The sequence below is a fragment of the Phymastichus coffea genome, unplaced genomic scaffold, assembly GCF_024137745.1.
Source record: "Phymastichus coffea isolate CEN01 unplaced genomic scaffold, Cenicafe_Pcof_1.1 PCOF00040, whole genome shotgun sequence".
Lineage (NCBI taxonomy): Eukaryota > Metazoa > Arthropoda > Insecta > Hymenoptera > Eulophidae > Phymastichus > Phymastichus coffea.
The window spans coordinates 1,300,459-1,327,769 of NW_026706851.1; the positions used below are offsets into that span (position 1 = coordinate 1,300,459).

Consider the following 27,311-nt stretch of genomic DNA (forward strand, 5'->3'; position numbering starts at 1 on the left):
AATGCGGGAAATTAAGATTTTTATTTCGAATCATCGATCTTAACCCTTTCAGGGGCAGCGTATCATATATGATACATCTAAATTTTTTCAGTTTTTTATCCATACCGCGCCCGTTTTGAGCTCCATCGTTATCGAATAAATTTCTATACCATCATTAGTACTTAGGTTTCGTAATGTTTTCATTAAAAATTTGAAAATTTATTTATTCAATTATTTATAAACAATCAAAGACGGGAAATTTTCAGTTTTTTCCAATAAATTCGGTCTTGGACAGAGTTTTCAAGATAATTATATGAAAATTTGTATAAAAGGGCTTTTGAAGACGCTGATAATGAATCTGTGGCGGTTGAGCCCTGGTTGGTGCCGATGGCGGAGGAGGATGTGCCCAAGACGGCGGTCGCCGCCTCCTTTGGGCTCTTTGAGTTTACGCGGATGCCACTTGGGCTGCGCAACGCCTCGCAAACCTTCCAGCGCTATATGGACAGTCTCCTGCGCGACTTGCCATTTGTGCGGAATTACCTGGACGATCTGCTCGTTGGGTCATCCTCCCACGAGGAGCATTTGAAGCATCGGCGGTCTACGAGGCTGTGCGGTACTTTCGCCGGATTCTGGAGGGACGAGCATTCACGGTACTGACCGACCATCGGCCGCTGGTTTACGCGGCTCGGCAGCCGTCCGACCGGGCGTCTCCAAGGCAGCAGAGGCATCTGGACTACGTGCTGCAGCAGAATATGGAATTCAAGCATATCAGGGGCGAAGATAACCTGGTGGCCGACGCCCTGTCGCGTACCGACGAATCGGCGGGCCTGGAGAGGCTGTCGGCGCCCCAGGACTCTTCAGCGGGGTCGCAGTGTGCCACGGTTGGAATGCCTTCGCCCTTGGGTCCGGCGGTAATCAGCGAGGCACAGAGGGCAGACACTGCCCAAACTGTTCGAGGCCGGCGTGCTCGACCTGATGTCATCCAATTTTGATGATTGTCACGGCAAGTTTTACACGCTGCGGTAGCGATGGTCGAGTTATAAGGCGCGTGTGGGTACTTGCAGGAATCTAGGCGTCGAAGTCGGCAGTTATAAATAATACTTTTTATTATAAAGTGACAGAGCTCCAGAGAGATGTCTTTACAAGGCGAGATCGTGTACAGGACTGACTGCGCTTGTCCCTCTCGGGGGCTCACAAACTTAAGATAAGTCCCTACCACTTTCTTCAGGAACAAGTATATCCTGGGAACCAAGAGATTCATATAGCTTAATTGTTTATTTAGGTTTGCAGCTGTCTATGTTCTATTTCATTTCTGGTCTATCATGTATTTACCGCGTACAGTTTGTTTCGGCCTATCTTATGTCTTCTACTTCAGTCGGCCCGCGTGTGCAACGAATACACGTGTATGACATATGTTCTTATAGCTACAGAAGATAACTATATTATTTTATTATTAGTTCGCATGACACTGAGGCGGCTCGAGCTGGATGGGCACCTGGTGGCGTGCAGCATAGCCGACCGGGTGGTGAGGCTCTATCTGCCGCAAGTGTTACGTCGGCGCGCCTACGAGGCCGCACACGATCCGGTTCACCCCAGCATCCGCGCCACGATACGAGCTGTGACGGAACGCTACATCTGGCCGGGGATTAGGAAGGACGTGGGGCGCTGGGCGCGCAGCTGCGAGGCGTGTCAGAGAGCCAAGGTCCAGCGACATAATCGGGCCAAACTGTCGCTCTTCCGGGAGCCGGACAATCGCTTCGAGCACATCCACGTGGACATCATTGTGATGCCGCAGGTCGGGAACTTGCGGTATTGCCTGACCGTGCTTGACCGCTTCACGAGGTGGCCGGTCGCGGTGCCCTTGGCGGATATTCGGGCGCAGACCGTGGTGCGAACGCTGGTGGAGCATTGGATCGCGGACCGAGGCTGCCCACTCACGATAACTTCCGACCGGGGCACGCAGTTTGAGTCGGCCCTGTTCACCGCCTTGGCACAGCTTATTGGAGCGGAACGGGTGCGCACCACGCCGTACCATCCCCAGGCAAATGGCATGGTGGAACGGTTCCATCAAACCTTGAAGGCGGCCCTGATATGCCATCCTCAGGTGCCCTGGCCGGAGAGCTTGCCCTGGTGCCCCTTGGGCTTCGGGGCTGTTTCAAGGAGGACTTGCAGGCATCCCCGGCAGAGATGTTGTATGGAACAACTCTGCGCATACCGGGGGAGTTCTTTGTGGCGACGAGCTGCTCGGCGGATCCGGCGACTTTCGTGGCGAAGCTCAAGGCGCTCATGGGGGCCATACGACCTGTGTCGTCATCGGATCACTCGGCTCGCAGGCCTTTCTATCTGGTGGACCTGAAGACCTGCTCACACGTCTTCCTGCGCGGGGAGGCGATCCGAAAGCCACTGGAACGGCCGTACTCCGGTCCGCACGAGGTGATTAGGCGCATCAGTGAGAAGGTCTACGTAATCAGAGTCGGTGGGGCCGAAAGGACGGTCACGACAGACGCGCTAAAGCCCGCCTATCTCGACTCGGTTGGGGCGCCGGACCCGCATGTGGAGGAGCCGGGGAGTAGGAGGCCTGCAACATCTTCGCAGCCCTCCTCGTCGGAGGCGGCATGTGAGCCGCCACTCGGAGAAGCGGTCGCGGCGGAGGACGGCGCAGCGTCATCGGCAGTACAGCCGATCGCGGCAGGCGCCGCGGAGGCGCCTCTGGCCGAGGACCAGTAGGCCCGGGCGACGCCGCCCCGGGTGTTGCCGGCGTGCCGTAGGCATATGCCCAGCATCCTGCGGAGAACCACATCGCTCCGTTCGACCGGTACGAACGTCTCTGAGAGGGGAGTGGTTGTGGCGGTCGAGCCCCGGTTGGTGCCGTCACCTGCGGGCCTGAGTCCGTGGCGGGAGAAACGGCTCCGGTTTGAATTAGCCGGATTAGGAGGCGAGGCTTAGGGGGATTATGGCCTCATAATCCTGTTAGTCTGGTCATCCCTAAGCGGCTCATATGATTGCATCCCGGCCTGGCGGCCTATATAAGTCGCCCATCGCTATACAAGAGAGAGTATCATCCGAACCGCTGCCCGTCGTCGACCCGAACGCCGTTTCATCATCTACAACCGCGACAGGACACGACAGCACACGTCATCGCCGCCGAGGAACATCATCGTCCGCTCATCCTGTAGCGTCAGCCGCTCTCTACAAACAGGCTTGCCCTGTTTGTGACGCTCACGGGCCCCGACGCGGGCGAGTTTCTACACGTCGCTGTACAACGCCAATTGAATAAAGATCTGTTAGTGTCGAAGTAGAATTTGAATCTGGTGTGCTCTCCCGCGCATCCCCTGCCATTTCCTCTGTCCCGGACGAGTGTGGCTGCACTCGCCGTCAACAGCCAAAAATCTAGTATCAGAATTTGAAAAATCAAAATGTCGGACTCGTTTCGTTTCGTTTCGTTCCGTTTTAATGGCTGTGGGTATACCTGAGGACTCCGATGCGCCACAATTCAAAAATGTCGGACTTAATGTGGCGGCTATTTTAGGTTTTTTATTGGATCTGCCATTTTGAATTTTGAAAATTGGACTCCATTTTCGCAATTAGCGACCCTGAAAATCCATGTATACAAATTTTCATTCATATAAGCTTCAGTTTGAAAATTATGTCGGACATATTGGATCCGCCATTTTCAATTTTGAAAATCGGACTTCAGATTCGTAATTAGCAACCCCGAAAACCTTTATATACACTTTCGGGTTCGGGATAAGTGTAGCAGAAAAAATTGCCCCTGAAAGGGTTAAAAGTTCAATGATAATTTTTTGAGAAAATAATTAACACGTAGGTTGAAGGAAAATCACGATTTCACGTATTTTCCGTTGACAAATTAAAAATTGAAAATTACGACAGATATTAAGAACCATCAGCGCAATTAATACTGTTTTCTAAATGTTTGTCACGATTCCCTTCGAAAACTAGGGAGAGGAGCTACTTCACAGCTTATTATATATATAATAGCAACATATATATATTGCTTACTGTATGTATTGATATGTAGTACGACAAATACGACGATATTATTTTTCGTTTAGTTTCATTTCAAAAACATACATTATATCCAATTAATTGTATGTAAGCATATGTTACAACAAATAGTTTAATTCTTACTACTTTTGAAATTAAAGATTTTTTATCAAAATGTCAAGTTTTGAATCAGGCAATTTGTTAAAAAATCAAATTCAGTCGCACGTAGTTGAAGTTTTGAAAACATCCAGTGAGCAAAATTTCAATAATTCTTTTTTCTTATTTAACTAATTTGTAAAAGAAAATTCATTGAACGTGAATCCTTTAGGCATTTCCTTGAATGTTATTAACAGGTACAAGGAAAACATCGTACATTTAAGTGTAGCAAACGGCTGTATTGAAATTCTGAAATGCATTTTAGAAAAATATGACAATGCTTGTTTAGAACGTAAAAATTCTTTTGGTTGGACACCTCTCATGCAAGCAGTTAGAAATGAAAACGTTGAAATGGTTAAATTTTTATTAAGCTGTGGAGTTAATGTGAATGACTTTTCGTTTTTAGGTAAATAAAATTTATTTTATTTCAAAATTCTTTCTGGAATTTTTGGAAAAATTGATCAGCAATAATCTATATTTTTAATTTACAGGAATGTCAGTATTGAGTCTTGCCTGTGCAATTAGCAATGAAATGTTTGATTTATTGTATAACAACTGTCCATCAGCTTTAGAGTATGCTTCTCATGATGACATCAACCCATTATGTATTGCAGCTTTAAAGAATGATAGAGAGTTGTTTTTCAAATTAGTTCATCTTGGACTAGATGTTAACAAAGCTAGTAAGTACTAGTATTATAAACACTATTTTTATTCAATTGAAAAATATTGTATATTCATATTACATAAAATATATTATTTGCAACTTTGAAATTCATATTAATGATGCAACATTATTTACTGAACAGATGCTTTTACTCACATCATGATGAAACAATCAAACATTATAGATATTAAATTATTAGCAAAACCACACCTTAATTCAGATGACTATTGGAGTGATCTTTATAGTATTGAAGATGTTTTGAAAGGAAAAGATGACAAAAACATTGCTCCTTATAAAAATGATACAAACATTTTCAATTTTGATATTGATAATTTTGATGAAAATACTTCTATCCCAAAAATTTATGTAAATGCTAAAAATATTGAAAGTGACAACATATTAAATAATAACAAAGATAATTTCAGCAAATCACATTCGTTAAATTATAATTGTGAATCAATGACTGTATCACCTACATTATCCTATTTTAAGGAAAATGTGTTCCCTATGTCACCGAATATTTACATTGCAGAAGATAATTTCACAAATATATCAAAGTTTGAACTGGATGTCAATAAAACAATCTCAACAACAGATAATCAGAATTATTTTTCTTCAAACAGCACAGAACAATCATCACCTTTAGTATTAAAAAGGTAGTTAAATAATTTATTTCTACATTTTTTTAAACTCCAAGTTGATCAAATGACGTAATTGAATATTGTAACTAAACTTGTATATTAAATATATTATTTAGAAAAATTTTGTTCTAGGTGTCAAAATATACGACCCCCTAATTTAATACTGAGGAGTTTAAGTAATGATTCAGACACCACTCTAAGTTTTACTCCTCAGTTCAGTCCAATTAAAACACCTAATTTACCACAAGATATTAATCAAGATAATGTATTTGATGAAACTACACCTACACCCCCAAAGTACAAAACTCCTCCTCGAGGAATAATAACAGATCCAAATATAACTAAATTGATAATTTTATTACAACGTTTTGGACTTCAAAGACATATTCCTATATTTATTGAGCAAGAAGTAACTATACTAAATACCTTATATGGCTTTTGTCATACATCAAACTAACAAATATAATGATTAATAAATGTTTTACATTGCAGGTGGATCTGGATTTATTTTTAAGTCTAACTGACCATGATTTAATTGAAATCGGTATCCAGAAAAACTCTGAGCGATTGATTTTATTATCTGTGATTAATGAATGCAAAGGAATAAAAAAATAGTATATAGTATTGTAAAAAATATACAAATTTTATTTTTAATTTTATTGCTCAGGTTAATGTACACAAAATTTATTTATTTAAAAATAATATATTATGAATATTCTTGTATGTAATTAATAAATATATTTAAGAAAATAAAAAGTTATATCAAATATTTGGTCAAGTTTTAAATTTTGTACATTATTCTTTTATTATGTTACTTTTTAAGAGTCAAAGCTTCTTTAAATACTAATTTACAACTTTCATAATCACCAATGTCTGATTCATTTGAAGATTCTGACAAAATGCTCAAAAAATCTGATCGATCGATAAATTCGTTAATATCTTTGTTGTGTTGTGAAGTATGTTGTACTTTACTTAATGGTTGGAATTCATCAATTAAATAATGCGGACTGTTACCAAATTTATTTACGGTTTCTGAGTCATTCATTGTTTCTAAAATTAATTCTAAAGATGATGTTTTGCATGAATTTTGAAGATTATCTAAAAATTAAAATTTAAATGCTCTATAAGAGAAAGTTCATTTAAATTTAATTAATGTCTTTACTGTACCAAGTGTATTGCTTTTTCTGAATATCTGATCATTGTTCTGAAATTCTGAATGTTGTATATGTAGTTCTTCTAATTTATCATAATTTGAAGTAGAAACTTGTGGAATTTCAAACAACTTTTGTTTGTGATTTTCAGACAGTGATTCAAACACTCTTTTTGAATTAGTTGAATTGACTTTAAAGACTTGTTGACGATGAAATTCATATTCTTTTTTTATATTGTAATCATTTTCAAATAAATTATTTTTATCTGGTTCAATGTATTCTTTGTAGTCTTTCTTATATTTTCTTAATATTACTCCTGAATATGTAGGATATCTATTAATAATCTCGCTTATTTTTTAAATAAGTGAAAAAAGGTAACTTACCAGACAACTTATCATAACTTGTGTCAAATTTTGAATTACATCTATGGTTTTCTGAAAACTCTGACTTCTCAACTAGCACTTTTGCTGTATTTTCCATTAAATTCTCATTTGATGATTTGTTATTTTCATTTAATAATGGAGGTGACCTTTTATAGTCTTCATTAAATTGTTTTTTTAAATTTATTTCATCATGTTTTTGTATATTGGCTAAATCAAAAGAAGATAAAAACAGTCGTATTTTTTGATCATAAGATTGTGTTTCCATAGAATCTATAGTTTTTTTATTAGTTTCTTTCGATAGTAATTCAGAAAGTATTTTATCATTCAAATTTCTTGAATGTTTAGTAGTCTGTGATTTGCTATCCCTTTTGTTTTTAAAAGACGGCGATTTGTGTATTTCTTTTTTATGTTGATCAGAAACTAAATTTTCTGGTAAATCATTTTCTTCCTCTAAATTTAATGACTTTGGAGTGGAACATGCTATATTGTAACAGTCTTCACCAAGTACATTGTTTTTTGTTATGTCTGTTTTGTTCTTATTAATTTCCAATTCGTCAAAATTTATAGGTAGATCAGTATCATTCACAGAATAACAAAGGTTTTGTATATTTTTAATTACTGGCTTAGGTCTAAACGATTGTGGTATTGGATCAGCAGATTTACAGTTGTCTATGATTTGTTTGAAAGATGGATCTTGGTTCGATTGTTCTAATTCTTTATTTTTTGAGTACATAGAAGGTATATCATAAAATGAAATTATATCATCTATATTGCTTACAACAGTCTTTTCGTGCTCTTCTTTTGATATACTTGGCATAAATTTTTGGTTTATTCCGTACTTTCGTTTTTTGAAATTAAACATTGATTGTGTTAGATGCTCATTTGCATCTTGTTTCGCTGCTTTCCTTTTTCTTTTGTTATTCTGCATTATTGAAAGTACTTTTTGAGAGTGATGTTGCAAATCTGATTTCATTCTGTTCATATCTTTAAAAGCAAATAAAGAAGATAAATTGAGTTTTTCATTTATAGATTGAAGATTCATTGGTAATTCTGTTGGAGTTTTAACAAAAGAACTTCGTTGGAACTGACTGTATTGATTTTCCTGCAATAAATATCTTGAAAATTTTATTTTTGATAAAGATAAATAATTCACATACATATAATTATACAGAGATGTATAATATCAGTTTAATATTCAGGTTGTTTTTAGAATTAAATAAATGGTGAAACTTATACAATTTTGCAAATATTTTTGTTAAAAAATTAATGAAACATACGTTCAATTGACTTCTCTTTTTCAATACACAAGAGTATTCTATATCTAATTCAGGATATAATTGATAAACTTGCATAACTTCTCCACATACAGAATGTACATTAGTAGATAAGTCTTTTAAAAACTGTGAAGCTATTTCATTTTTATTGTCTGACATCAATATCTGAGGCATTCTAGATAAAATGCATGTTTCTGGATATATAAAATACTTAGTAGGTTGAGATGGAAAAACAACTTCATAAAATAGTAATCCTTGTTCATTTTTAGGTAAACGATATGAATACTGAAAAATATTGATTAATAGATGCATTAAAACAGAAATTTATGTAGTTAAAAAATAGAACCATACCATATTTTTCCAATGTCTTCGAAGATCATTGTAATTTCTGAATAGACAGCTTTCTGGCAAAATTTTGGAAACTGAAACAATTCTTGCTTTTGTCAGCCTAAATTTAGATGTATAAAATTAAGACTTTTATAGGAACAATTTTGAAAATATTACGAATAGAAATATTCTCTTACTTGGGCAAAACATATGCCCAACAATTTTCAAAAGACGTTAAGTCAATAGTATTGATGTTAGCATTCAGTGTAAAACCATCCACTGTTTTTGATGGTAGTGATAAAGAGTCAAGAGTTAGAGGGAATAAGTTCATTTTTATTGGAATCAATTCAAGTTTTATATCATTGCCTATAAAACAAAAAAATATTGTAATAAAACTTTTCATTCCATCTGTTACCAATATTATTCACAAGCTGTGTAATTCTAGTTACTTTTTTATTATTATAAGCAATTCTTAAAAATATTCCAATAATTCTATAATACTTACTATTTTTTATTAAAATATTCCATTCAATAGCATTGATGTTGGATGTAAGAGATAAAAAATTAAAACCTTGTAGATAATAAGACTTGCCAATAGAATTCCAGTGGGGTGCTAATCTAAATGTGAATGTATATTTTAAACAAGCTTCATAAATTTTTGGATGTACTGGTTCAGGATCAGTGTACTAAAAACAAAAATAAATAAATATAAATACTTATATAAGAAATAATGTTTGTTATAAAATTTGTATTTTATTATTAAATAAAAGCTGATTTTTTAAATAGTTAGGATAATATGATCAAATAAAATTTAACATTAATTTGTTCAAGTTTATATTTAGCAAAATTAGTTAAAAGAATAAATAATACCTTAAGTATTGTTAAAAATGAAAATGCAATGTATTCACACACTTATAACATACTTTTCTAAATTACTTACATAAATTTGCAATTTTGATAAATGCTCTTGAAATTTTCCTGAATCGTAAAAAGATTTATTAACGACAATATGAATTAAATCATCTACATTCTGTATTGATGGTGAAGCAATGCAGCATCGCATTGTATAAATTATCAATCTGGAATTCCCAATTCAAAAGCTATAATTGATACTTGTACATTATAATCCAAATTATAACATTTTAATAATTCTTCGAAGTTTACCTGCACGTTAAAATTTGTGAATGAAACAGAGATTTCACTATAGGATCCTGTATATCTACTTCGTTTATTTTACAATTTATACAATAGAGGCTTTCAATATTTGGAATTCGAATATTCACTTGCGTTTTATGAGTCATTTCAACTAATTTTATATACACCTATTGCGTTTTTAATAAATATTTTTGGAAAATGTAAAATGGAAAATGTAATTTTATACGTAATATACGATTTGTCCACTTATATATTGTCGAAATTACCGTTGCATTTGACGAAACGTTTCAAAATTCAATTCACATTCGAAAAAGAACTGTTTTATATTTTTAATTTGAATGTATATTATTTTTCATTAATTATTAATAAATTGATAAATCAACGACAATTTACTTCACAAGAATATTTTGAAATGTTAATGATGGCAATAACCGTGTTCGTTTTTATCAAAATCTTTATAGAAAATTACTTAGCAACGTCAACTTGACGAATTGTAATTAACTTTTTATTGTTATTACTGTAATTAACTATCATAAACAGTTTAGATCGTGTAACGATAATGATATTCATTATCGTTGCACGAAAAATAAGATATAAATAAAATCAATATGCAAATTTAAAGTTATCAGTAAATAGTAATTAAGAATCATGACGAATTTTACAAATATAAAATATCAATTAAAAATAATTATTTCAACAGCTATTACTCTTGTTTTTCGTTTAAGTATATTTTCCATAGATTCAATAAAAAAATAAGCGAATGAATGGTCAAGCTTTTATTAAAAAAAATTGAATACAAAAATCCTTTTATTTCAATAAAAGAAGTAGTCAGTTTCATAATTATATTATAATTTTACTTAGAGAGCTTTGACAACGATTCCATTATAAATATAAAATAATTCTATTTATAAGTAATGTAAATTGTAGCAATTTGAATAAAAAGCTGAATGGCAAACGTTACTGTCTAAATTTGAAAGTCATATCTTACATTCATTTGTACTTTAATTTAAAAAAAATCAATATTTACAAATTTTGATCATTATAAAAGCGATCCTTAAAAGAAAATGAGAAAAAAAATTTTACAATTGATAGTGGATCACGATTACAAAAGCATATATTAATGAATCTACAAAAAATGCATTTTTTTGTACAAATACAAAAACCATAGTGAATCTGTAAGTTCACATTTGAATAGGTAGATAAGTCAGTTTTGTATTTTAGGAAATTAGATAATATGTTTAAGTTAAAATCTGTTAAATTTACAGAAATTAATCTTACAACTGATAATGGATCACAATTACAAAAGTATGTCAATGAATTTACAATGAAATGTAATTTTTTGTACGAATACAAAAATTATAATGAAACTGCAAGTTCACAATTGATACTTTGAATAACTAGAGAAGTCGAGTTTATGTTTTAGAAAATTAGATGAGGAAATTTGAAGTTTCAGCAAATCCTTATCGTCCTTCAACTGTAAAAAATAAATTAATGCAATGAATAATTTGGCGTAGCAAATTGGATATTGGAAAACTTTTAACTTACTGTATGAAGCTAAGTCTATCTCTTCTGGTAATTCTGTAATGTTCACATCAAATCTTTCTTGTACATCATTTAAGATTTTTGCGTCACTTTCGTCACTAACGAAAGTAATAGCCAATCCCTAAAAAACACGACAAACATTATAATTTTTAAAACGCACTCAACATTTATCAATCTTTAAAAAGTAATAAAATATAGTTACTTTGGTGCCAAATCGTCCTGCGCGAGCTACTCTATGGAGATAAGTATCAGAACTTTCAGGCATATCGTAATTGAATACAATATTTACTCGTTCTATATCCATACCGCGACCAAAAAGATTTGTAGCCACCAGAATGCGCTATGCGGAATAAATTAAAATTTATTAATATCGAAAACGATCATAAATATTATTTCTTCACATATTCTCAACACTCAGTAAGAGAGTTCAAGAATCATGATGTGATCAAAAAACAATATAATTTCTTCATAGTATTGATTTGTTAAATTCACAATAAAAAGGTGGAAATATTTGTCATAAATTACCTGTTGAAAGTCTTTAAATGATTGGTATTTCGTTAATCGTTCTTCCTGAGTCATACCCCTATGAATTCCAATTGCAGGGAAATTTTGTTCAGTTAAAAGTTGAGCTAAAGCTGTACATCTCTGTACTGATTTCACAAATATAACTACCTAAAAAATGGACATTAAATAAGAAAATTAATAAATAAAATTTCAATTAAAAAATTAATTCACGTTATTTTTTAAACTTCATTGATAACGTACTTGATTAAACTCAAGAACATCCAAAAGTTCAAAAAGCTTCTTATTTTTTTCATTTTCTTTTAGTTTTACGTAATGTTGTTGTAAACCATGAAGAGTGAGTTTAGCTTCATCATCTACATAAACTTCCATAGGCTGAAAAGATAAAAAGTATATTATTTCTCTAGAAAAGAGATTTATAATTAGAAATATTTAGATTATGATACGTAAAATATCACATTATTGAAAAGAATCAAGTAGTTACATGAAATGCCTTAGTGTAAATAGATACATATTGAATTCATTTGTTTTGCAACAATAAAGATCATAATTGAATGTATTATTTAAATCAAATTTAGACAATAGCTGAAACAAAAATATTAAAAAATGACGAGAATTATCTCTTTTTAAGATCTTGTAGAGTAAGAAAATCAATTGCTGTAGTCATTAACATAAAATAGCAATTCGAAGATAGAATTAAATATGAAAATGTGTATAATCCATATTGAGTAATGTGATGTTCAACATATCAAGCAGATATAATTAAAAATTAAAATATGAATATTATATTATCTTACATCTTGCATAAATTTTTTACAGACTGGACGAATCTCTTTTGACAATGTAGCACTGAACATCATAACTTGTTTCCCATGAGGCGTACTTCGGAAAATTTCTTGAACATCTTTGCGCATATCTACAATAGGTGTTTAATTAAATATTATAATTATATGTAATTTGTATACAAGACAAGTTTAAAGAAAAACAATATTTTACCTAATTGTTCTAACATTTTGTCACATTCATCAAGAACAAAATGTTTCAAATGCTTTAAATTTAGTTTTTTACTTTTAATTAAAGCTAAAATACGTCCAGGTGTTCCAACAACTATATGTGGGCACATTGTTTTCAAAACTTCTTCATCTTTTTGTATTGGTAGACCTCCAAAAAATACTGCTACCTTCAATGTTAAATAAATGTATATAAATAAAATGCAAAAGATACAATCAGAAATTTAATTAAAATTATTAATTCTCAGTAATAGATTGACTATTTATCTTTGGCTAAGATACATGAAACACCATTTCAATTTAATTAATTCAATTTATTAAATAAAATTCAAATTCTTATCGAATCATAATAATTGATAAGTTAATTTACCTTGACTTGAGGCATGTATTTACTAAATCTTTCATATTCTTTGCTTATTTGAAAGGCTAATTCTCTAGTATGGCACATTACTAGGACATAAACTTGATTTTCAGTCAATTCTATCTGTTGTAAAGTAGCTAATACAAATACTGCTGTTTTTCCCATTCCAGATTTGGCTTGACAAAGTATATCCATACCAAGAACAGCTTGTGGAATACATTCATGTTGAACTATAAAAGAAAAATATTTTTATTGTGATTCTTTTAGAACTTTATAATAAAAAATTTCAATTTATTTTATATCAGTGCAGATGTAAACAATCATTATTAATCAGTTGTCCCTATCTGTCAGTTTCATCATGTAGTTTAGAATTATTTAATTTAAATATTACATTTTTTGTAATCTAAAAAAATTGTTACCTTCTGACGGATGTTCGAATCCACAGTCAACAATTGCACGAAGGATTTCTGGCTTTAACAGAAAATCTCTAAAACCACTACTATGAATAGAAACGTATGTTCCTTTAACTTCTTTTTTTGCTGGAGCAACTTCTCCATTTGTTTCAATTACTTGTTCAGTTTGTTCTTCATCTTCATAATCTAGAAGGTCATCGTTATCTGCCATTTTTCGGAGATTTGATGCTAGAATCCATTTTCATTTTAAAAAAATCAAATTAACAGAATAGAAAAACTTATTTGAACGTATTAATTCGTGTATCCAGATCTTGGGTAGTTATGAAACAAAATGGCTAACACATAAGCAGCATGAGAAAATCGGCATAAAAAATTATAAGATACTAGTATATTTTATGAAATGCATATGAAAGTTTGTAAAAATCTACTGAAATAAAAATGTAAATATATGACAAACTAATGAAATAATATAACAGTATATTTTTACTACTAAACACGGTGTCTGCACATGCATATGCATAGACACAAGAGATTTTGATCGAAGTACGAACTATTCTATTACGATTCGAGTGCATACAAAAATAAAACAGTCACCATTCGGCGAAATTTGAAAGAAAAAGAGTAAACTCATTCAAGAAATCCGATGACACTGATTACGAATAAAATAAATAGATTACTAAATGTATCTTACCTTAGCAAATCAATCTGTATGTGGCGTGCAGTGCGCTAAGTCGGTATAAAAACAGGAATGCCGGCTTCGAAAGATTCCCACGCCACCCTTGGCGTGCATCGTGTCACGCATGCGCGGGTGTGTAAAGAACTTAGTTACCGTCAATTGATAATTTCCGGTTTTCAACACTACGTCAATCATTTTCAAATATAATATAACATTACTTTTGATACATTAAATTTCAGTTAAATTTATACTTATAACTGTTTATTAGTTACTTACGTTATATCAAGTATAGTTATATCTTTTTATAGTATAAACACAAATAAATATAAAAAGTAACTCGGAAACTCCACATGTAATTTTCAAGCGTTTCAATTTAACTGAAATTTATGAAAACATTTTCTATTAAATAAAAGAGCTAACATTTACCTAAGTAGATTTTTAAGATCAACAAAATTATATATGAAAAATGAGAATAAAAAATTTATGAGTATACATAGTTGACGTAATACATCTCTTTCATAAAATTACAATTATTATTTATACTAATTATTATTATTTTTTATATCCACAAGATACTTTTTATATTAAGTCTTTTATATTAATTGACATTCTTAATTTCCATTTCGATATGTGCAATCTTTAATAATTGAATGGTCAATACATAAATATTTATAAATTATGGTATGTTATTTTTGTTGAGTGTAATATTCAATAAAAAGTATTCAAAAGCCATGTATTTCTAGATTAATGTAAAGACTCAAAATTCTAAGAAACAATTTTATAATTTTGCAACTGTCATACAAAAACATTGTATATTTACTTATCAATATTATGTAGTGAAACTAATATAAATAAACTAATTTAGTTTTTTGTTTTTGTTTCCTTGACTGCTACCACCTCTACCAATAGGTATAGGTCCCCTTCCTCCTCTCCCGCCAAATGTTCCTAAAATTGAATTTATATTATTGTTTGATACTGAAATGTTTTTAAAGTTTTTGTCCCAATGACTATGCATTTTGGTAATAATACATACCTCGTCCACTACCTCTACCTCCTCTTTGATTTTGTCCTCCCCTGCCTTTCATTTCGCCTCTGCCTCTGGATTTCATTTGGACATCTTCCTTAACCATATCAATAACTTCATCAGGGATTCTAAGATATTTGATAGTGCTTCCTCGAATATAGCATTCTGGCATTCTCCAAAATTTATCACCATCCTAAATGAACAAATGTACACATCTATACTTATATTTGTATAATGATAATTCATATTCTATGACAAATAGAATTAATTTTGTAAGCATTTAAAGCATGGCAGTTATTAAATTTTTCATTATACTAAATTCTTCTTTAATTCTGAAATAAATTGTTTTAGTTCCATGTTATATTTATATTTAAACAGATATTTTTTTTTACTTACCCTGGAAGTACATATAACTTCTCTTAAATTAATATTCATCCAATTATCACAGCTGACTAAATGGCCATTATAAGTTTCGCCATTTTTTAATTCAACCAGCTGAATCAATAAAAAATAATTTTAATGAATAGTTAGAAAAATTATACGAGTAAAAACAATTGTAATAAAGGTTAGAATCTCACCATCGGATGATTTTGTGCTGTACGTAATAAGGATAAAGGTAACTGGAATTAAAAATATTTTTAAATACTATCAATTTTGTAAAATTCTATCCATCCATTTTCCTTACCATTTTTTAAAAGAAGATTACGACTTTTGCGATTTTTAGAATATAAATGTCACTTTTCAGAGTATTAAATGTAAACACTGTAGTTTGCATTGAATTACCGAATTACTCTAAAAGCTAAAACTCTGAGATCTGTGAGTCGGAAATCGGAGATATATTAAGACTGAGTAGCAGCTGAGGGTCTGTCTCCATAGGGCCTGCCTGAGTCCGTCCGAGCCGGCCGAGATTTTTTATGGGCACGCCATCTCTATAATTTCGTGTTCATGCGTTTCTCGTATTGGCTGCGTCCGATCGGGCTCGTTTATGTAAACGCAGCCATTCACTATGAAACTCGCCATTGGATACGAAATTATAGAGATGGCGTGCCCATAAAAAATCTCGGCCGGCTCGGACGGACTCAGGCAGGCCCTATGGAGACAGACCCTGAGTAGTAGTCAAGTTGAGATTTAAGAATGGAGAATGAGCGAAAGCGGAACTGAACTCGACCAGTAACCTACATACTCATTTTACAAATATATAAAAATGATTTAATCTGTTAAATTTTACTGATTTTGTATCTATAACTAAATAATTATAATTAACTAAATATTATAACTAGTCGTTTTTAATTTATCTTCGGAAAACCATATACATAAAATCTGCAAAATAATAATTTAACTACTATGAACATGAGACAAACTCATAAAATGATGCAATTTTTCGTTCAGCAAGGTTATTTTACATGTTATAAAATTAATAGGAAGTTGCAAAGAGTAAGCATTTAATTATCAATAGTTTTTATAACAGTCTCCGATTTTTAAGTGATTTGCCTTGTTTTATGTGATCACTTGTTTGTAATGTAAATTTTTTTTACATTCTAGTTTTCAATAAATGTCTACAAACCATTCATAAGACAATATAATCATCAAGTATCCTCTATAAGTTTGGTAGATGATTTGAAAAAAGATTCAACGTCAACCAATAAATTTGTAAATAGAACTCATACTTGTGGAGAGTTGAATATTAACAATGTACATGAAAATGTAGAGCTTTGTGGATGGTTGGAATTTCAGCGACTTGGAAAATTTTTTATATTGAGAGATGCATATGGTTCCACCCAATGTATTATTCAAGATGAAGTATATCTTAGTTTTATTTATAAGAGCAATTAATGTCAATATGTATAATATTTTTTATTGGTTTTTTTCCAGAAAAATGATGTATCTAATAAAATACAAAAGTTACCATATGAAGCAGTATTGAAAGTAAAAGGAGTGGTTTTGCCTAGACCTGAGTTTCAATGTAATAAAAAAATGAATACAGGAGATATTGAAGTTCAAATAGAATCATTAGAAGTTCTCAATTCATCTATGCCTCAATTGCCTTTTTCCATAAGAAGTTTCCATAAAGCTAAAGAATCACTTCAAATGCAGTATAGATATTTAGCTCTACGATTTCCTGAATTGCAAAGAAATTTAAGGATAAGGTCTTGGGTCACTATGAAAATGAGAGAATATTTAATATACCAATGTGGCTTTTGTGACATTGCTACTCCCACACTATTTTGTAAAACTTCTGGAGTAATAGATTTTCCTAAGCTATATAATAACATGTACTGTAAATATAACATTACATTCACTCTGTGCTTATATTTTCAGGGTGCACAAGAATTTATTGTTCCAACAAAACATGCAGGAAAGTTTTATTCTCTGGTTCAAAGCCCTCAACAGTTTAAGCAACTATTAATGGTTGGAGGTTTGGATAAATATTTCCAAATAGCCCAATGCTATAGAGATGAAGGTTCAAGACATGATAGACAACCAGAATTCACTCAAGTAAGTTTTTACACACACACACATACACACACACGCGCGCGCGCGCGCGCGCACACACACACACATAAAATTTTACTATTTGCAGTTGGACATAGAAATGTCTTTTATTGATCGCAAGAGTATAATGGAAATGACAGAAAATGTAATCTTAAACAGTTGGCCTGAATTTTTAGGAAAAATCAAAACACCTTTTGACTATTTAACATATGAAGAGGCAATGGAAAAGTATGGCACAGACTGCCCTGATCTTAGGATACCTGGACAAGTAAACCTATTACATTGAGGTACCCATGTAAGCACCAAACTGGTGTAATATATCATGTTAAAAAATGTTATAGATTCACAACATATCTTCAATCATTAAAAGTATAGACACCAATTTTAATCAAGCTTATAGTATTTATGCAACAGTATTCAGTGGAAAACAAGTAATTGACTGAAATTTAGTTTATTCGTAATTACTATATTATTGTCTGTTTACAATGTACGTTCTATTTTATTGTAGCAACATTTTACCAACTCTACTAAAAAAAAGCTAAATCAATTATCAAAGCAAATGTTTCAAAGAGCCAAGTTCATTCAATTGAAAGTAAATAATTTGAACATGAATGAGTTACAAGGGTTATTTTCAGAGGATTCACGAAGAAGTATTGTTGAAAACCTTAGTTTAGCAAAAGATGACATTTTATTATTAACTTATGGACCTAAATTAGATGCTGTGAGTTTATTTGTGAAAATATTTTGTAATAAGAAATTTTCAATATAAAATTTTTCTTTTATTTAGAGGCAACTCCTTGGAAGAATAAGAATTGAATTTGTTAACATCATAGAATCTAGAAATGAAAATGAAAAGATTAGATCATCCGAGTATAAGTTTGTTTGGATACTTGATTTTCCCTTATTTACATTTAACAATGAGAAAAACATTTTGGAAGCTACTCACCATCCATTTACTCAGCCTCATCCTCAGGATATGAAATATTTGAATACAGATCCAACAAAGGTATCCATAAGTTCAAGTAATAATAATAATAAATTGAATAATTTAAAATAATAATTTATGAAATGTGCAGGTTCGAGGCTTACAGTATGATCTAGTTATGAATGGATCGGAAATCGGCGGGGGATCTATTCGTATTCATCAAAGAAAATTGCAAGAACAAATATTAGAAATGTTGAATATTGATTCATCGAAGATGTATTATTTACTCGATGCTTTAGACAGTGGGGCACCTCCACATGGTGGAATTGCTATAGGTAAAATAAATGTTAAATTTAACAGATTAGTTAAATATAGTTTTACTGACTAGTTTCATTTATTCAGGTTTAGATAGGTATATTTCTTTAATATGCAAAGCATCTAGTATTCGAGAAGTCATAGCTTTTCCAAAAACTATGGAAGGACGCGATTTAATGTCTGATGCTCCAACATCAATTTCTGAAGAAGATAAAAAATTATATCACATTCAAGTTATTGACAATCAATGAAATTTTGTACATAAACCATTGTTGTATTTAATAGAACAATAAACAAAAAAGTTATAATAACATTGTTTTTGATGAAGTTTAATACTATGTAAACAGTAATAAACAAAAACTTTTAGTGTACAAAAGAAATATTTTATTTACGATTTCATAAGAAATAAAGTTACAATGTAATAACAATTGGTTCATTTGAAAATTATTATAAATTTCATTTTGAACTGCTATATTTAGTGCATTATGAATTATTCATTTGGAAGCTTTTCAAGTTTGATTTACTCTTGAATATTCTAGTAAATTACACATGTAATTTATTTATTGTAATACTCCTTAAGAAAATTTTAGAAGTGGATATTTATTTACTTCTCATATGATAATGATATTAATTATTGGCAGTAAAATAAAAGTAATCTGTGCAGAGTTAGTTGAAATCTCTCATTATTTTTAAATTTCTCATAAAAAATGTTGGGTACAAATGTATTTATATTAATAGTTTTTATCTGGTACTTTCTTTTAGCCCTGAGTTATATTAATAATGTTTATCAACCACTATTTATAGATAATTACCATTATACATCTCAGTTTTCTTTATTTCATTATAAAAAATACTATTTTACAAATATCATTCATACACTTATCACACACAATGAAATTACATTAGGAGAAAATTAATACATTCATCACAAATGTCGTCAAGAAAAAGAGATAACTTTACAGTTTAGTTCAAAATATAACTATACTGGAATTTTACAAGAATTTTTTGTTGCTTTAATAGCTACACAAAATTGTCTGCCTATTTTCTTAATAATATTTTGAACGTTTTTTATGAATTTTCATACCACATTCAGTAAGCATAAGGAAGATTTTTTACGGTTTAATATTTTTTCAATAGAAGTCAGGCATACAAGGCTTCATTGTCTAAATAATTAAAAAATATTAAATATTTAGAAAACATTACAAAAGTAAATAAATATGTGACTAAATTAAATTTTAATTTCCTTAAAATCACTTTTGTGCTTAAGTTACAGTCAACTTTGATAATGCTTCATTATCAGTATACAAACAATAGTTCTACGCATAATAATTTTGAAAAAAATATATTAAATTTCCCTGCTGTGACATCTAGAGTACAAACTCTTTACTAATTAACTTAAAACTTGAGGTGTATATAGAAAATAAATTTTAAATATGTATTAGAAGCTATGTTATGAAATGCTGAGAACTTGGTATTATAAGCTGTTATAACTAAGACAATAAGCCTGTGAACATTTAGAAATATGACTATAAAATGACATAACGTTCATGAAACATAGTTTTCAAGAAATAACCGCATGTGGACGACATATTTAAATACTTTAGTATTTAGTCAACATTTCAAGTTGGCTAATGTAAAAAATCAAGCCACTTATAAATATAATCTCGTGGCACAACAATGCTATGAATCTTAGTAGTGTCCATTGTCACTAGTAGTTTATACATCAATATAAATTTATAGAAGAGTGTTCCATTTTTACAGAGTGCAATGTTGAATTCTCGTTACAACAATTTACAGTAACTTGTTTTGCAGGAACCAGCTCAGATGCTGACCACTGTGACACTTTGATTTTTGTAACTTGCAATTGGCAGAGACAAGGCATTGCAGTATATCCTTAAGACATGTCATCTACTGTTGGTAGCCAAAAGGCCATATTTGTACAAGCAGACGCCAACATCATGTACTTAGGATTAAACTGTACACACTGTACAGGTGCAGGATGATCTCCATTGAGAACGCAAACTTTGTAACCAGTGTCTGCATTCCACACATGTATCCTTCCATCAGTAGAGCCACTGAACACAAATTGGGAGTCTGGACTAAAGCTAGCCTCTATAGGGATACCTTTATTGTTCAGATAACCTGTGAATGTTTGCAATGGAGTGCCATGAAAGGCATCTATAAGTCTGATGATGCTGCCATTGGTGGAAATCAAAATAGTTTTGCCGTCCCGACTGAATTTTAACCCTGTCCAGTCGCATTCTTTCTCATGCTGGAGCTTGAAGTTGGTGAATGGACCCTTGTCAAAGCTCCTCAGGTCGTACAGCTTAATGGACTCGGAATTGACGCCGGCCGCGAAAATCAAGCCCTCCGGGTCGTAGGCGGCGACCGGTCGGCCGGCAACGTTCATGACCCCGTGGCAATTAGGTGATCGCAGATCCCAAAGTCTGAGCGACTTGTCAATGGAGCCCGAGAGGAAAGTGTCTTCGATGGGACTGATGCAAAGCGAAACGACCTTCTTGGTGTGGCCGGGAAAGTATCTGATGTACTTATTGTCGTGCAGACTCAGGTAGCGAATGGTGTCGTCGACTTTGGTGCTGCTGTGGATGGCAGTGTTCTTGGCGTGGGTGAAGTGAATGAGATCGACGCCATACTTCTTTGAATTGACAGTGCGTATCTGTGTGCCCTTCTCGCAATCGTAGATAACGATCTGATCGTCTTCGGAGCATGATATCAGCGTGTCGCCGGTAGTGGAGAAGTCAATGCTGTTGATGCGGTCAGTGTTCTCGCGGAAGATTTTGGCCACCTTGAAGCTCCGTACCACGTTGTCGACGAGCTTCATGGTGACGTGCAACTTGTGGAGAGAGGCACCGTTCCCGCGTTAACCCTCTATTTCGAACGCGCGTTGGCTGTATCTATTCCCCTTGATCGTTCTCTTTCCTTTATTCGTTACTATTTCTTTGGCTTTGCAATCCACGTTATCTTTATGCTTGCTGCTTTAGCGGCACCAGGACTGCGCGTGACTATAAACGACCGGCGTGACGGCAACTTCCTCGATCGATTTCGTTGTTGCTGCCGAGTGCCGCTGTTACCTCTCTCTCTCTTTCTCTCTCTCCAGCTCTTCTTTCTCTACTCGGACTTGCATGCGCACGCGCGTTCTTTCCTGAGTCGTAGACGGGAGAAAATCTAATCTATAGTTAATCTAATCGACATCAGAGAACAATTGCGTTGCTCGGTTCATCAAGTGGCTGCCCATCGTCGACAACCCCGTTCCTTGTTCAACCCTTGCGAGTTTTTTTCGTTACAGAAAATTTTATTTGCATCTTGTGCTTGTATACTGATGGTCTATTGCTACCTATGCCGTCGCCATGTTAAGTAATGTTAAGGTCGTATTCAGATACGAAATTCGGTAGTGGCAACGAGGTGATTCTGCGTTGGAGGGGCAGAAAGAGAAGAATGCATATATTTTTGTCATAAGTTGTTTTCACGAGTAACTTGGACGTGTTTGATTTGCGCCAAGCAATGGTGCGTCATGTGCTTACAAATTATTTATAAAATTACTCGATAGGCAAAATAGTCATTTATTGATTGTCTGAACAGTCTTCAGTTCAATGATAATTACTTTTCACTAGACTGTAAAAATAAAATCAAATACAGCGCCCACAGAATTGCCCCGTTGCTTTCGTCGCCAAATAATGATATATAGAGTCGGACTGCTTCTTTTCCTTATTAGTTGGTGTGCAAAGCAAGAGCTTTACCGTACCATCGCCAGGTGTCGTGCGGTGTCGATAGTAATTTGAATTTATTATTATTGATTGACATTAGTTTTTATATTTTTGTATATTTTCTTTTTGTTTTGAGACTGGTTAAAATAGCACTGTAGTATGGTGGGTGGTATGTGGAAAGGATTTAAGTTTGTAGAGGAATGAAGAGATATTTTTCAACTCAAATTTTAAACAAGGTTTGGCATAAAGGGCTACTGCACAATCTTAAGAGATTTTTTCCTCGGTCTCACTACGAATTGTTCCAGTCTTATCTAAGCAATAGAGACTATTAAGTTAAACTAAATAAAAACATATCAAAACATCTGTTAATATAAGCAGTGTTCTAGGTCGAACACTATATCTGTTATATACCTCGGACCTATCAAAGTCTATTAATATCTTGACAGTAACATATGCAGATAATACAGCAATTTTAACAGTACACTTAGAAGCAAAAATAGCTACCAAAACATTACAAAACTAGTTAAAAAATCACCTTCAAAATTGGTTTAACTCCTGAAGAATAATAGTAAATGAAAGCAAATCAATACATACAACACTTCGAAAAGAGACCTGTCCCTCCTATTAGATTAAACAATAAATATATTCCGCAAAGCAATCAAGTAAAATATCTAGGTATTCATCTAGACTGAAGACTTACATGGAAAGAACATATATTTACTAAACGTAAACAGTTGGGTCTCAAATGGAGAAAAATGTACTGGTTCATCGGAACAAAATCGGAGCTGTCAATTGAAAACAAACTGTTGTTATATAAAGCTGTACTCTGGACATATGGCATGCTGTGGGATCAACTATGGGATGCTGCTTCTAACTTGAATATCTAAATCCTGAAAAGATTTCAATCGAAAGTTCTACGCAATATAATACGGGCTCCATGATTCGAACCTAATGAAATTATCTGAAATGATTAATAGATTAGAAGTAAAAGAACGGTTAAAGAAGTTAAAGAAGAAATTAAAAAATGCTACGCAAAATATAATTTCAATCTTCAAAACCATCCAAATAAGCTTGTCAACAAACTTCTCAAGACATCCATCATCAACACCAGACTAAAGAACATAAACTAATGAATGCGCAAATAAATTAACAGAATTATTTCAATCATACTGTAAAATAAAAACAGTATACTCACTAGAGTATAATAAACTGCTAATATAATAAGAAACTGCTAATATAATAACTGCTAGTATAATAAGAGTATAATAAACTGCTGTTTAATAAACATTTTCTTATTGTCTCAATACGTGACACAGATTGTAAATAAACTTGGAGTAATAAAAAAAAAATTATTTTATATCGACTATTCCTCCGAATTTCACAAATCAAAACAAGCCATTATGACGTGCGAAATGTGTGTACGCTAAATCTATAAAATAGAATGTAAATAAAACCAAAACTTTCGTTTATACTGTCATTTACGATCTTATAATGTCAGATAATATCAAATATTTAATAAAGGCCTATACCGGTATTGTTGCTACATTGCTACCAAATGGAAAAACAGTGCATAAAACTTATGGTTTGCCAATTCTGATGTTTAGTAATTTATCTTCAAATACAAAAATACAATCTAATTACTTTGAAACATACAAAAGTTTTCATTTGGAATGAAGCACCAATGGCCCTAAAATGTGCTTTGGAAATCGTAAATAGAACATTAAAATATTTGAAGACTGATCAACCACTTGGTGGTAAAAATAATGGTTTTAAGTGGTGATTTCAGACAACTGTTTCCAATTAAAGTTAATGGAATATGTAATGAAATTCTCAATTTGTTTATTATAAAAACTCTTAATTATGTCTAATTTTTATGATATTTAACTTAAAATCTAATAGAAAGTCTTACTATATGAACTTGAATTTGCAAAATATTTATTGGATTTCGATAATAGATCATTAAATAAATGATCATGACAATAATTTACAGCTTCCATAATATTGCATAATTAATGCATTGTACAAAATATTTTTGAAAAATTAATAAAAAAAAAGTTTTCTGAAATTAGTCACTGTACAATTCTATCAGCCAGAAATACTGATGTAGATAATAATAAAATTACTAATTTATTAAATAAAAGTACTGAACACATGTACTAGCATAAATTATGACAAGAAAATACAGAAAATTATGACAATGGTAATATGCAAGATATCCATTTACCAGAATATCTTAATTCACTAAATCCACCTAATTTTCTTTCTCATAAATTACGTATAAGAAAATTCTGCATGGTCATGTTAATCAGAAAATTAACATGATGGTATGTTTATGTAATGGATTATGTAATATTATTATGTAATGGATTATGTATGTATGGATTATGTAATGGAACAAGATTACAAATAATTGATCTTTCTAATCATTTGTTAAAATCAAAAATATTGACAGGAGACGAACGCAATAACATAGTATTTCTTAATTGGATTACTCCGTATTGTGAAAATATATATCCATTTACTTTTAAAAGACGTCAGTTTCCAATGCGTTTGGCTTTTACAATAACTATTAATAAATCTTAAGAACAAATTTTAGACAAAATTGGTATTGATCTTCGAAGAAATGTTTTCAATCACAGTTAATTGTACATAGCTATGTCTCGAGTGCATTCTTGGAATTCATTAAAAATGTATTTAGGTAATTAAAGACAAACTTCGTTTGTTAAAAATTATGTTTATATAGAATTATATCAATAAAATTATTTATGTAAATTATGCACATTAGACTATTTTACTTTCTTTACGTATCAATAATGATAATACCGTTAAGTATTTCAACATTATATTGCATTTACGTATATTGGGTGCGCGGAACGCGCTATGGTGTTCTAGTTACTGAAAAAGTAGATGATAAAAAGAGCGATGTAACATTAGGTAGTAATCATGGTTGATGTTGATATTTCAATATGACGCATGCCTATTTGAATATATAACATCGTTGAATGGGGTAACGCAATTTTACTATAATTAGTATTTTTACAGTCGATATAGTATTTTTACAATGAAGGCTAAGATTTTTTAAAATTACTAGATCATACACATACGCGCGCGATATTTTGGGTGCCAAATGGAATGAGAGCTCGAAGACTTAATTTTATTAGACGAATAGTACATTTACTAAAATTCGTAATTTTAGAAATATCGCGAAATTTTTAAAAATAATGCGAAATTATATTCGCGCTACTGATGGTTGGACATAAGGTTCAATTCCTTTTGTTAATTTTTATGAAATTCTTATTGTTGAGAAACAAGATGCTTTTGGAAACGCTATTTTTAATTTATATTAATTTTTAATTTAATTTTTATTAACTGTATTGTTTATATTATGTTGATCACTTTAATACAACTATTACAATTGAACATAGTTGGCTACCGCAACTCAACTGTAAACAAATAGACTTTTATCTCGAGGAAGAGGCTTATTTAAAAATCAACTAATTAAATGAACTTATTTAATCGAAGTAATTTAAGAAGCCTCTCCCGAAGAGACCAGTCCTTCCCTGCAATTTTGCCCATGTTGCTCGTATGACAACACCCCGATTTGTTACGGCAGCATTTTCTGGAACTTTTAAGAATTACTGACGATTGCGGAGCTGCGATATGTATCAAGAGGGTTGCATCGGTAAATTTATTTAATCGGTTAATTTTAATTGTACAATGTTCCACACTGTACAGTGTTGCCCGCATATTTTTGCATATATGCGCAACGCTGTCACATATTCAATAGGATAGTTAAAACAGATGCAATGAAAAAATTTAGAGCATATGTTCCCAAATGAAGTAATACATTGTAAATATTACTTATTGTGTAGGTTAAAGTTGTTTCAATTTCACTGTGGTATATTTCATGCATATAGATTTTGAGTTGTGGTTTGTGGTGTGAATTATAAAATATTGATTACATAGTTAGTAAGAAATAAAAAAAATAGAACTTAAAGAAAATTAATTAACTGATAATTGTCAAATAATACCCGATTTTCATCATCATCTAAATTTAATTATGGAAAGCTGTATAATGATATATTATAATTCTTCATGTGATATCGTAGTCGTCATAAGCGGTGCAATGTTAATTATAATTTTCGAGTAAAAACGTTAATTTTATGACAAAAGGCTGAAAAGAAACGTTTTTTTATGAAAAATTATAATTGGTATGATTTTGGTTGTTTGCTCAATCTTTCATTATGTTTAATAAATCACCTACTTACAAACACTCTCTAAATTTCACTTCTTTTCTTTTCCACTTCTGCATTTCACAAGACTGAATGACCTACTAATTCTAAATTCTAATATAGCTTTTTATAATTTATTTGGAATACACGCACACCCAAATTATTATAAGCTTTCAATTTGTAATATATTTATATATAAATATAATTAAATATAAATCACTTATGTTGTGAAAACAATTCAATATAATGACACACTTACATGAAATTCTTCAACAATATTGCAGCTATTTGGAGCCGGCACGATTACATGTAGCCCGTATGTTTGTTGGTTTATTTAT

At 32.2% G+C, this 27,311-nt stretch overlaps 6 protein-coding genes across 9 annotated transcripts; 2 read left to right on the forward strand and 4 right to left on the reverse strand.

Moving 5' to 3' along the window:
* The first annotated feature begins 4,027 nt into the window (after nt 1-4,027).
* Nucleotides 4,028-6,204, forward strand: LOC131664115 (uncharacterized). 3 transcript variants are annotated; one of them, XM_058934984.1, is made up of 6 exons: nt 4,028-4,234; nt 4,313-4,546; nt 4,632-4,820; nt 4,947-5,460; nt 5,578-5,854; nt 5,938-6,204. In XM_058934984.1, the coding sequence occupies exons 1-6, from the start codon at nt 4,159-4,161 to the stop codon at nt 6,058-6,060; spliced, it is 1,413 nt and encodes a 470-aa protein (XP_058790967.1). In that variant the 5' UTR covers nt 4,028-4,158; the 3' UTR covers nt 6,061-6,204. The 3 variants fall into 3 exon arrangements, with proteins under 3 accessions (XP_058790967.1, XP_058790969.1, XP_058790968.1); XM_058934986.1 differs by having other exon boundaries at nt 4,118-4,234; nt 4,338-4,546; nt 5,938-6,202; XM_058934985.1 differs by lacking the exon at nt 4,028-4,234 and having other exon boundaries at nt 4,313-4,337; nt 4,406-4,546; nt 5,938-6,203.
* A 728-nt stretch (nt 6,205-6,932) lies between these two features.
* Nucleotides 6,933-9,881, reverse strand: LOC131664093 (uncharacterized). Its single transcript, XM_058934960.1, has 7 exons — nt 9,745-9,881; nt 9,521-9,659; nt 9,086-9,266; nt 8,778-8,946; nt 8,605-8,701; nt 8,257-8,538; nt 6,933-8,081 (listed from the first exon to the last, which is right to left on the reverse strand). Exons 1-7 carry the CDS (start codon nt 9,879-9,881, stop codon nt 6,933-6,935), a joined length of 2,154 nt encoding a protein of 717 aa, XP_058790943.1.
* Nucleotides 9,882-10,805: 924 nt separating this feature from the next.
* On the reverse strand, nt 10,806-14,365 carry LOC131664071 (ATP-dependent RNA helicase WM6-like). Its single transcript, XM_058934934.1, has 10 exons — nt 14,275-14,365; nt 13,590-13,811; nt 13,180-13,400; nt 12,796-12,979; nt 12,597-12,715; nt 12,043-12,174; nt 11,803-11,949; nt 11,480-11,617; nt 11,281-11,398; nt 10,806-11,209 (listed from the first exon to the last, which is right to left on the reverse strand). Exons 2-10 carry the CDS (start codon nt 13,792-13,794, stop codon nt 11,196-11,198), a joined length of 1,278 nt encoding a protein of 425 aa, XP_058790917.1. The 5' UTR covers nt 13,795-13,811; nt 14,275-14,365; the 3' UTR covers nt 10,806-11,195.
* A 521-nt stretch (nt 14,366-14,886) lies between these two features.
* LOC131664106 (U6 snRNA-associated Sm-like protein LSm4) lies at nt 14,887-16,108 on the reverse strand. The gene is made up of 5 exons (XM_058934978.1): nt 15,969-16,108; nt 15,862-15,903; nt 15,680-15,778; nt 15,293-15,476; nt 14,887-15,204 (listed from the first exon to the last, which is right to left on the reverse strand). Exons 1-5 carry the CDS (start codon nt 15,969-15,971, stop codon nt 15,116-15,118), a joined length of 417 nt encoding a protein of 138 aa, XP_058790961.1. The 5' UTR covers nt 15,972-16,108; the 3' UTR covers nt 14,887-15,115.
* A 404-nt stretch (nt 16,109-16,512) lies between these two features.
* On the forward strand, nt 16,513-19,298 carry LOC131664105 (aspartate--tRNA ligase, mitochondrial). 2 transcript variants are annotated; one of them, XM_058934976.1, is made up of 10 exons: nt 16,513-16,717; nt 16,826-17,083; nt 17,156-17,524; nt 17,603-17,779; nt 17,865-18,044; nt 18,118-18,207; nt 18,285-18,497; nt 18,564-18,782; nt 18,853-19,036; nt 19,104-19,298. In XM_058934976.1, exons 1-10 carry the CDS (start codon nt 16,628-16,630, stop codon nt 19,265-19,267), a joined length of 1,944 nt encoding a protein of 647 aa, XP_058790959.1. In that variant the 5' UTR covers nt 16,513-16,627; the 3' UTR covers nt 19,268-19,298. The 2 variants fall into 2 exon arrangements, with proteins under 2 accessions (XP_058790959.1, XP_058790960.1); XM_058934977.1 differs by having other exon boundaries at nt 16,826-17,066.
* Nucleotides 19,299-19,404: 106 nt separating this feature from the next.
* On the reverse strand, nt 19,405-25,681 carry LOC131664051 (WD repeat-containing protein 82). The gene has a single exon (XM_058934903.1). The coding sequence runs from the start codon at nt 21,856-21,858 to the stop codon at nt 20,911-20,913; it is 948 nt and encodes a 315-aa protein (XP_058790886.1). The 5' UTR covers nt 21,859-25,681; the 3' UTR covers nt 19,405-20,910.
* Between the last annotated feature and the right edge of the window lie 1,630 nt (nt 25,682-27,311).